Here is an 11,521-nt window from a genome sequence, read left to right as displayed (position 1 = left end):
CCCACCAATTCCGGCATGAACCATCGGACCCTAGTAGACCCCCAAAGACTAACCCTACTGTTGATCCCACAGTGGAGCGGATCGCTAACATGGGGACAGTGAAATGGCATCCCGGTGTTACCTCTCGGACCTACCACGGGTTATCCAACACCTCAACCCCTATTGGTAAGGGTCATGGCACTGAGTTATGAAACATCCTAGCTCAATGCAGTCTAATCATGATAGCATATGAATGTACAGTTCAATTTCTAGAGTAAGCAGTGTAACATTAACATCAATATGTAATAATCAAGTAATATCAATGCAAATGCAGCATGTCAATGGAACCTAATCACATGCAATCTAATGCAAAATTATAGAGCTAGTAAACTACATGCTCTGAACAATAATAGTGATGATGCATGGCATGACACATCGAACAAGGGAAAATTAAGACAGCAAACACTCATAAATTAAGGTCAAATTCCCTTACCTGAAGTTGTAGACTAGACTAAGTCAGTTACCCTCCAAAGATCCCAGCAATACAGACAAGAACAGATTATACAGCTCAAACATAGTCCTAAAACATTAGAAAAGATCAAGTGTTAGGGTCAGAATGCAGTCTAAGGTCTAACCAAGGGTTCAAGGGCATTTCTGTCCAAAAATATTGGATTAGATTCACTATTTCTGTCCAATAATAGTGATGATGCATGGCATGACACATCGAACAAGGGAAAATTAAGACAGCAAACACTCATAAATTAAGGTCAAATTCCCTTACCTGAAGTTGTAGACTAGACTAAGTCAGTTACCCTCCAAAGATCCCAGCAATACAGACAAGAACAGATTATACAGCTCAAACATAGTCCTAAAACATTAGAAAAGATCAAGTGTTAGGGTCAGAATGCAGTCTAAGGTCTAACCAAGGGTTCAAGGGCATTTCTGTCCAAAAATATTGGATTAGATTCAGAGGGCAGAATTAGGGTTTTTGGCCTAGGCGCTCTAATCTTCACATGCAGTCCACCAATTTAAATTTTCACATTGTTCTAAGGTGGGTCAACCTGGGATTGTGATTTAATTATAAAAATTGCAATTAATTTGAGGGTTTAAAGAGATTAACCCCAATTCTAACTTAGGGTTCCTTAATTTAATTGAGTCCAGCTGCAATTTGATGGACAACAAAAAATTTGCAGCCAATTTTAGGTCTAAACCATAAATAGGTTCAATTAAAGAGATTAGAGATGGGTCATTGGTCAATTTAGGGGTCCAATTTCATGATTCCAACCTATTCTAAGATGGGTCATGCCTAATCAATAGTTTAATTTCAAAATTTAATATCAATTTGGGGATTTGTCCATTAAATCCTAATTTTATTGTTTTAGGGTTTACAATCTGGTTCATAGAACCAGAAATTGGGTTCAATTGGGAAGGCAGCCATGAATTTCAGGTCTAGCCGAACCTAAATTAACCTAAAACAGGTTTATACATGTAGAATTTCTATCATCAAAGCTTAATTCATAAGCTTTAATGGCTGCCATGGGGGTAGGGTTTGATTAGGGCTGGAATTGGAGAAGAACAAGATGGGAATGAGAGGAATTATAGCTTACCTGAGTACAGCAGCAGTAATAGTGTGATAGCAGCCTAGTATTATGCAGCCAAGTTGCCTAACTCAGTCTTAAGCTTCAATTTCAGGTGTAGGAACTAAGCCCCATGCAAAGCCCTCTCTTTCCCTTCTTCTTCTCCTCTTTTTCTTCTCTTCTTTTTCTTCTCTAGGTTCTCCAAGCTGAAATTGATTCTGGTTCTAAGTCTTTAGGATATGGGAATAGTAAATAGGACTTATATCCATAGTGGTTAAGTTAAGGGGTTGTTTGCCTTAATTGTTTATAAAATCTATTTTCTAAAACTAATTCCTAAAACTGATTTTAATTAGAATTTCGTACTTATTAGTGTATTCTAACTGTATAATGATGTCATATGACATCAGGGGTAATTCGGGTTCGGGTAAATTAGAGGTAAATTAACCAAAATACCCCTATAACTCTAATTGATCGTACAAAACATTATAAAATACAATCAAATCATACTTACATTACATAGAGTTTTAGTTGATGGAGAGATTCTGCATACTGTCCAGGCAGCAGATCAAACATAGATAACTCAGGTGCGGGGTTCCATCGGGGTCCTTTGACTCCAGAAGAGCAAGTTGGGAAGAATCCCTGGAATCCTCTATAGGGGTGTCGAGCGATTCATTCGTATCCTCGATCGATGCAGCCCATAGCATCGAAGCCACCATAGACTCAGAGCTGGAACCTGAAATCACACAAGTTCCAAAATTTTAAATTTGTGGCGGTTTCATAGTAGTATTGTAAACTTAATTTTAATGTTTTAGTACAAGGGTAAAATAGTCCTTTCACATCAATAACTAACAGCAGACTAACACCGTTACTGTAGAGGGGGTGATCTAAGTTTTGCTTGGAAACCAAGGGGTGCTGTGTAATTTACCCTTGTTTTTTTTGTGAGAAATAACTTATTTATTAAAGCATGCCCAACGCAAGGCAGCTGAGTTACAAATATTAGATAATCAAGGAGCGGAGAGCAGTCAAAATGTCTCACATGCACAAGACAAAACCTTCCTAACAAGAGAGTCAGCCATGCCTTAGTTTCCCTTGATGTAAAGAACACTAAAGGACTCCTTAAGGATATGAATATCCTTGAGAATGCTAAAGAGTTCAAAAGGGGGGGTTCTCAGTGAGAAGTGTGATCAAGTATCTACAATCAGACTTCACCTCCAAGTCGTCGATACCTTCTGTCACAGCATGTACAAGACCCTAGCGAAGTGCTAGCATCTCGCCTTGAAGAGGAGAGGACTTGGGGGTAGAGACAACTACTGTGGGAATGCCTCTGGGGTCCCGAATAACACACCCCAATCCTCCTTTTCCATCCTTGAGGGAGGCATCAGAATTGACTAAAAAAAATCCCAACTGTAGAGAATGCCACGCCCGAGTTTGGTCATTAGGCAGAGGATTACCCATATTAAACTGGCCACTTCTCAAGAGATACTTTTCCCTTTAAATATTTTGAGTAGAATTATCAGTGAATGATACTACCTTGAAGGGGAACTAATTTCTTCGAGATCCATGAATCGAGACCATACGATTATATCATTCAATATTCATGAAACCATGGAACCATTTTGCTTATTTCTGTAAAAACGTTATTGACATTAGTTGAACCTTGAGCTTGTTAACATAAAACTGTCGTGTTATATAAATGGGTTGTTGACCGGGGATATATATATATATATATATCTCCATTCATATCACAATCAAAGTGCAGCTCAGTGGAAAATATCAACCATGCTACAATGTTTGACATTTGACAAGAAGATAATAAATATGTCAATCCAACACCAGAGAAAAAATATATCTTCTCAAGGTACGCACGTTCACTATCCACTATCTAGCTCAGGTAAGGAGAAGCTTCTACGGTCTCTTGGTCATCAAAGAGCTTGAAAAGATTGGAGCTGTGACGTAATGTCCATCCAAGGGCATTCGGCAGCTTGCAAGGAAACATTGAGCATCAGGCTGGAAAGAGACAAACTTGAGTGGATCTGTTGGTTGAACAGTTTCATTTACTTTCCCTGTTACAACAACATCCAGTTAGGATAGCATCATGGTTCTAGAACTGGGTCCCCAAAACATTGCTGCCATCACCCAACCAATCCCTTTCAGAGTGGAAATGCTTAATGACATCTTCACCCCCTGGTTCAAGAAAATCTAGCAGATACAAACTACTGATCCAAAGTTCAAACAGTCCCCAAAATAAGGAATTTTTTACATCTTCTGGGACCACAATTCTAAAAATTGCACTTGATTGATGATCCTAGCCATTCAAAAATTCAAACTGAACATGTTTCAACAATGTTGTCAAAAACCTAATATTGGCAATGTACATATTTGTAAGATCATCTAATCAATGCGACTTCTGGCACTATTGAATCCAACAGTCAACACATTGATTAGATGGTCCAGAACCACCTCCAGTTGCATGATTTCTTACATTAGACAGACACCTAATTACAGAAAAACATCAACTCCCCTAAGCCCTATATCTAGTAACAACCTTAGGCACATACCTGCATTTCTCTAGCAATAGATGGTAGCCATTTCTCCCCCCTAATTCTTTTGAGTTCTGCAACTCTTTCTTCCTCTTGTTTGAATGCTGCTTTGGTCTCAGCCACTCTAGCTTCAAATCTAGCCAACGATTTTTGACATGCAACTCTTGCAGAAGCCATTATGTCTAAACCGTCAACCACTACAGATTGCAGTTGACGTCTAAACTGTAATCACCACGTATTGCAATCAGGCAGGATTGAATCAAGAGGAAAGGGGAGAAAATAGCACAAAACAATAAAAAGCAAAAAAAAAGATTCTGTAGTCTGTAAAACAAACGGCAAAACCTTTTCTGATTTCTCATCAATTGCTTCTCCAGGACAAAGCTTTGGTCTCTTTCTGGGCCTTGGAACTTCATCTGATAATAGGGAACAGTTTGTTCATTTATTACAACTCTTCAATGGATAAGGAAATCAATCATGGTGCTTAAAAATGCTGCAATGATATCTGACTAACCATTCTTGATTAATCAAAATTGTTGGTTTTATCTCCAAAATCAATCTAGCCATGAACTTCAACAATTACAAAGAGAAGGCAAAACATGGATTACTAAGGCTCTCTTTGGTAAAGTTTAACTTTATGATGGGACACAAAAACATAAATAGATGTGTTTGGTATGATTTATGAGCCCTATTTCTCATTAAAAGAAATCAATATAAACATAAATTCATAAACAGCTCGAGAGTTGTTTATGATTTATCACCATAAACTGTTATTATTTGTTGGGAAAATTTCACGGACACCCCAAAAAATGTCAAAATATCAGACACCCCTTACTTTGTGACTTTATTTCAACTTAGTCCACTCCGTTAGGTCTGTGCAGTTAAGTCGCTGGCGAAATTACCCTTACCACAGGGTGAACTTCCCATAATACCATTAAGGGTAAAACCCCAAATTACAAACCATTCTCTTCATCGTCCTCATTGTTCTGAAGGCGGAAGAACCAAGAACAGGTAAGGGGACTGATCTGTGGCTGATGGTTGAAATAAACTTAGGAGGGCAAGGCCTCTCTGCAACTTCTTTTAGTCTCCTCTCTCTCTATTGAAGAACGAATCGTTCCTTACTCTCTGGGATAACACCGTTCCATAATAAACATTCAAGATTTTTTAAACGATTCCTTTCTCTCTTTTTGTCCCATCCCATGGATAACACAGTTCCATAACAAACATTCAAGATTATTTAAATGATTCCTAAAAACGACAACATGGCAAGTTTCATGCTTCATTCTTAAATACTGAAGCTATATGACTGTTGAGGATTTCAAAACAAGCTATCTAACAACCTAAGTCTTCTTCTTCTTCTCCTTTTAATAATGTTCACATTTCTATCTTTTAATTTCAGTTCTTTCTTCTTTTATTCATTCTCTTGTTTGGCTCATGGAACACATTTGTCACCGTTGTTCTTCTCCTCCTACTCCAACTCCACCTCCTCTTCTTTTTCTTCTTCTCAAATTATTACTAACTCAATAGCAGAATTCGAAGGATAGACTGCAATATCAGAGTTTAAGCTATTGAACAGAAAATTATTTTTAAATTGTCTTCATCTGAATCCATTTCTTGAAGTCACTACCAGCACCGGAGGTGGGTTGGGACTCTCAGACAGTGAAAATGTAACAGTTACTATTAGTGGTGTTTTGCATGCTTCACATTCTGATTGGGTTGCCATTATCTCACCTTCTTCTTCCAGGTTAGGAAAAATTAAAGACTCCTTTAAATTCTCCACTCTAATTTGTTTCTTCCCCCTTCTTTTACTATTAGGGCTTTTGGTTTTTTCACTTTCTGTGCCGTGTTAAAGATTGTCCTCTGAGTGAAGCATTCTACATTCAAACTGGAGATTCTAGTAAACTACCTGTTCTATGCCATTATCCTGTGTAAAGGTAAAACCAATTGAGAATTATAAAGATCAAATATATTCGATAGGTGCTCTATTTAGTAGTTCCCTGTTATGAGTATGATTCCAAATCATCTTTAAAATACATTTAGCTTTCTTTTTAATCTTCCTCAAATTGCTTTGTGAACACATCGCTACAGCCAAATCTGAAACGAGACGTCTTCATCGTCTTCATTGTTCTGAAGGCGGAGGAAGCAAGAACAGGGAAGGGGAAGTTGCAGAGAGGCCTTACACTCCCATTGATTGAACAACAGAATAGGGAAATAAGTTTAATGGAACCTTAGGTCACTTACATTTTCTTGTTTCACTTTCTGCAGATGGATGATGATGAGTTACCGCAGTTGATGGTCGCCGGAGATGGAGTTGCAGCACTTGATTGTCGCCGGAGCTGGAGCAGGTGATGGTCGCCCAAAATGGTTTTGCAGCAGTTCTCCAACGGCAAGAAGATGCTCCAACGATAAAAATAGGGAACAAGAGGGAAGAAGATGGAACTTTGAGAGCTTGATCCTAGCATTGTTCACTAATTCAGATCTGATCCAAGTTTTTTTGAAGTTTATTACATCAATTCTGGCAGATATCTTCGTCAGTTCTATTTAGCATGTGGGAGTTTACAAATTGGAGTTTTGCACACTGGTTCTTCCGTGTTTGAAGATTGATCAAGCCTTGAAGATTGGAGTCTTTCCTTACTTCAAATCAGATTTGTTTACTTATCAGATTTGAATATTGGAGTTAGGTGTTTCTCCCCAGCAGGAGTTTCCATCTAAGGAGTTTGTTTGATCGTTTGAAGATGGTTGACAATTTATATGTTGCGTTGTTTTTTCTCCATGATTCTATATCTCACTACTTCTTCCAATACCCATCTCCCATACCATACCTTTGGCACTTACCAATCACCACCTTGGAAGTTTATGGTTTACTCTACTCTTCTTTTTCCATTCCCATAGCACCTTTGGAAATTCTGGAAGATTATACTTTTGCACTATCTCTTACATCATTTCTGTTATGTCCACGTGTACTACTACACGTGAGGGGGAGATTATGTACAGTACACCTACAAACATTGCAAATGCAGACTTGCAGAAACACTTGGTGCAAAACATAGAAGATCAGTGTTTCCACCATTGCCATTGGGTATCCTTTGTTATTGGGTTGAGTTTGCCGTAAGGGGGAGATTGAAGTATTAAAGTATTGAAGATATTTGGTTGTTGCCTGCCTATTTGAGGATTTGTTGCCTACCTATATGAGGATTTACAGTTGGGTTGATTATTTCCGCTGCTTGCTGCCCTAGTTCTATACTTCAAGATTTTATGTCACTGTGACAATCTGAGATTCATCACTGGACAGCTATTGAAGATTGGTGAAAGTTTGCTAATCAAGTCTGCCCAGGTTTTGGAGATCAATTATTTCAAGTTCTTGAAGGTTTATTTTGGAGCTTCATTCATCTGTCAAGCTGGACTTTGCTTCAACTTAGTTTCTTCCCATTTTGTTCAAGTTGGGCATTAATGCCTTATATGCGCCAACTTGAGGGGGAGTGTTAGAATATTGGAGTTTTTTTTCTTATTAGTTCAAGCTGGATCTTCTTTCTTTACTTATTTGTATAATCCAGCTTGAGGGGGAGTGTTGGAATATGTAATCCAGAATACCGTAGGGGTATTCTGGTCCTTTTGGGCTTGCTTAGTTGTTAAGTTATTAGGATTAGATTGCTGCTCTTATTGAGTCAACAAGTTAGGGGTATTTTTGTCTATTTATGTCCCTTTGTAATATTTCCCGGGGCTTACCTATCAATGAAATCAAGCAATTCTATTATCTCATTCTCTCTTTCTAACCCACGGTTCTGCTAACATTCTAATATTAAGGGTCCTTTAAGAAAGATGAAAGCAGGCAAGGCACTAGGGCCAGATGGAGTCCCAATAGAAGTGTGGAAGAGCATAAGGCTTTATGGTTTAACCTAGTTCACCAAGCTGTTTAACAAGATATTGAGCACAAAGAAAATGCTAGATGAATAGAGGAGAAGTAGTGTGGTTCCAATTTACAAAAATAAAGGGGATATTCAAGACTGCAATAACTATAAGGGAATAAAACTAATAAGTCATACGATGAAGGTTTGGGAGAAGGTTATTGAAGCCCACCTAAGAAAGGAAACTACTATATCAGAGAACCAATTTGGCTTCATGCTAGGAAGAGCACGATGGAAGATATTTACTTACTCAAGAGACTCATGTAAAAGGTTTAGAGAGAGCATGAAGGATGTCTATCATAGTTCTAAAACTTGCCGAGATCTCGGAGAACTCGAGAATCTCAAGCTACTCGAGACGAGTTTACATACGAGACAACGGAATATGCACTAACTCGAATATCTCAACCAAAATTTCAGCGTCCGAAATTTCAGAAAACTACTACATTCCACATTTTATAAAAGCACTAACTCGAGAGCACACTATGAAATTTCGAAGCAACTCGACAGAGAAGGGGGGAAAACATTGTTTCTTGACTTTTTTGCCACATCATCTGGCCACATCATCACTCAATACAACTGGTATACACTACTGGGGGTTGCCACATCACTACGAAGAGATCGATTGTATTGTTGGGAGTTGGGACATGGAAGACTAATGAAGTAGGGTGTCTATGACAAGTGTACTGTTCACTGTTGGGTGTCTATGTATATGCATTGGGAACACTCCACGTGGAGTTTGTAGTAGAAACTTTTAGTCTGTAACTATTTCTTAAATAATTATTCAATATTACGTGTCTTCATCCATTATTGCATAATTTACTTGTTTTACTTGCCAATTATGTCTCGTATCATTCATACAATGTGTAGAATATGCAATATTACATTGAGGGTTTGGCCTTTACTGCCAACCAAGGGTGCAGATTCAAAACACCAAATTGGGTGTTTTTTTTTTCTTTTCAATTTGAAGCCTCAAACAAGCTTCCCTTAAAAGTTTCGGAGCCAACTATGGTCATTTGCCCATAGAAACATCATTCAAAAAAAAAAAAAAAAAAAAATACAATGTCTCGCCGAGATCTCAAGAATCTCGACCTGGTCAAGATGGCTGGTCGAGACGAGTTTTTGAACTATAATCTCCATATGGTTTTTAATGACCTAGAAAAAGCCTATGGCAGAGTCCCTATAGAACTAATCTAGCATATACTGGAGAAGAGAAGAATGCCATGTAAATACATGGACATAATCAAAGATATGTATGATGGTGTGGTGACTAGCGTGAGAACTATGGGGGGCCAAGGCAATGAATTTTCAATTACTATTGGACTACATCAAGGTTCAGCCTTAAACCCTTATTTGTTTGCGCCATGGAACAAGATCTCAGTCGAAACCAACAGAGATTTCAGAGATATCTCAGTTTCGTGGAAAACCGAAACGAAACTTGCATATATTTTAAAAAGTTCAAAGTCTCGATCGGTTTCGATTGGTTTTGGCCAGTTTCGACCAAGATGATGGTGATTTCGTAAGTTTTGACACTTATGCCCATCGAAACTTGGGGATACCCGGCTCGAAACCAGTACAAACACTTATTTATGCCAAAAATTAGGCCAGAGACAAGGCCAAACATTTATTTATGCCTAATATCATTTAAGTAAATGTTTTTATATTTTGTATTTCAAAACAAAACTTTGCAACAAATCCAAGATTGCTTAAATGTGATTTATATTGAAGGAGTTATGTACCGGTTAAACTTAATTTGGTGTGCATGAATGCTGTCAAAATCGCTCTGAATAAAAATATTTTTTTGGACATCAAAACAAACGAATATTTTACCGCACTTTCGTTTTTTATCAATGTTTTACCATATTAAGATTTGTAGAATTTATAGATTTGAGAAAAAATCCAGCATTAGAAAGTTGAAAATTGCATCAACCGCCAAAAATCCAGTTTTTGTTCTTGAACTGGGGGGTTGACTTTTTATCCTTTAGAAATTTGATTTTTTAACTATTTTTATTGGATTCAAATAGGGCGTATTTGCTTATTTATGAATAATACCTTAAGTAAGTTTTTATACTTAAATGATATTAGGCATAAATAAGTGTTTGTCCTGGTTTCCAACCAATATCCAAGAACAATATACACTATCAAACTTGGGCAAGAAACACCAGTACCATTTTGAGTGTTTTTCTGTGTGAAAATAGTTCATGCATTGTGTTTAGAATGTCAAAAATAGGCTGTGTACAAAAATTCAGATAAAAAAAAGCATTTTTGGGCCTCGAAACCACCAACTTGAGTTGGTTGGGAAAAAATCACTGGTTTCGACCACTTTCGACCATATCTTGGTCTTTGGCTGGTCGAAAACAGATCGAAACCCGAGATCTTGCAACTTGGTTTGCATTGATCATGGATGACTTAACCAGAAACATACAAGACGAGGTTCCTTGGTGTATGCTTTTCATTGACGATATTGTGTTGGTAGATGAGACTAAAGTAGGAATTAACGTCAAGTTGAAGTTATGGAGATCAACCTTGGAATCAAAGGGTCGTAGGTTGAGTAGAACAAAGACAGAGTATATTGTGTGTAACTTCAGTCACACGATGACGGTAAAGGAGGTGGTCAATATTGAAGAGAGGGAGATTCCTTTAAGCGACTATTTTACATATCTGGGGGCTCTATCGTGATTAAAGAAGATGATATAGAAGATGATGTTGCTCAGAGAATTAAAATAGGATGGTAGAAGTGGAGAGGTGCAACCGGAGTGATGTATGATCGGAGTATTCCTTTAAAGCTAAAAGTAAAATTCTATAGGACAGTAATTTGGCCAGCTATGATGAATGAGGTGGAATGTTGGGCAGTTAAGAAACGTCATATAGATAAACTAAGTGTAGCAGAGATGAGGATATTTAGATAGATGTGTGGTAAAACTAGGAAGGATAAAGTAAGTAATGGAACAGATTAGAGCTAACTTGGGAGTTGAACCGATTCAGGATAAGCTTCGTGAAAGTCGTGTGAGGTGGCATGACCATGTTCAATGGAGGCCTTAGGATGCACCAATTCGGAAGTGTGATTTGGTTATGATTGAAGGAGCTAAAAGAGCTAGGGGCAGGCCAAAAATGACCCTAGGTGAAGTAGTTAAGAGAGATATGTATGGTTTAGGCCTTGTCCCTAGTATGACTTCAAATAGAGCTGTTTGAAGTGCTAAGATCCATGTAGCCGACCCCATTTAGGTTGGTTTGTTGAGTTGTTGTGCTCTTTTCCTTTTTTCTTTCTATGATTCTTTTATCTTGTCTTGGCAAGGATCCATGTAGCCGACCCCATTTAGTTGGGATAAGGGTTAGTTGTTGTTGTTATTGTTGGGCATCGCTATGCCTAGTGAAGTATAACGCATCACTATTTTCCACTTGGCAGTACATGGGTTAGTCCATGTGATAGAGGACCCCATATACATCTCAATGGCCAAGTTTTAGTCCAAAGTAAGCAAGGAAAGTAGCTCAAACTCTGATCCAAAGTTTTAGTAAAATTACCAAA

The 11,521-nt window shown here is 37.9% G+C and overlaps 1 protein-coding gene across 6 annotated transcripts in view; it reads right to left on the bottom strand.

Annotated features, from left to right (window-relative positions):
- The window catches only part of LOC122658887, a 46,480-nt gene that overhangs the window by 13,587 nt on the left and 21,372 nt on the right, over positions 1 to 11,521 (bottom strand). The window contains exons 3-5 of one of the 6 annotated variants that reach the window (XM_043854036.1): positions 4,439 to 4,509; positions 4,115 to 4,318; positions 3,018 to 3,114 (exon numbers count right to left, since the gene is read on the bottom strand). In XM_043854036.1, the coding sequence (XP_043709971.1) occupies positions 3,070 to 3,114; positions 4,115 to 4,318; positions 4,439 to 4,509 (320 nt within the window). In that variant the 3' untranslated portion in view covers positions 3,018 to 3,069. Of the gene's footprint in view, positions 1 to 3,017; positions 3,115 to 3,530; positions 3,704 to 3,799; positions 3,822 to 4,114; positions 4,319 to 4,438; positions 4,510 to 11,521 lie in introns of those variants that run through there. The other 5 variants (XM_043854039.1, XM_043854038.1, XM_043854037.1 and 2 more) reach the window with 5 other exon arrangements.

This window comes from Telopea speciosissima, chromosome 4, assembly GCF_018873765.1.
Source record: "Telopea speciosissima isolate NSW1024214 ecotype Mountain lineage chromosome 4, Tspe_v1, whole genome shotgun sequence".
NCBI lineage: Eukaryota > Viridiplantae > Streptophyta > Magnoliopsida > Proteales > Proteaceae > Telopea > Telopea speciosissima.
This window is presented reverse-complemented; position numbering and strand designations above follow the sequence as displayed.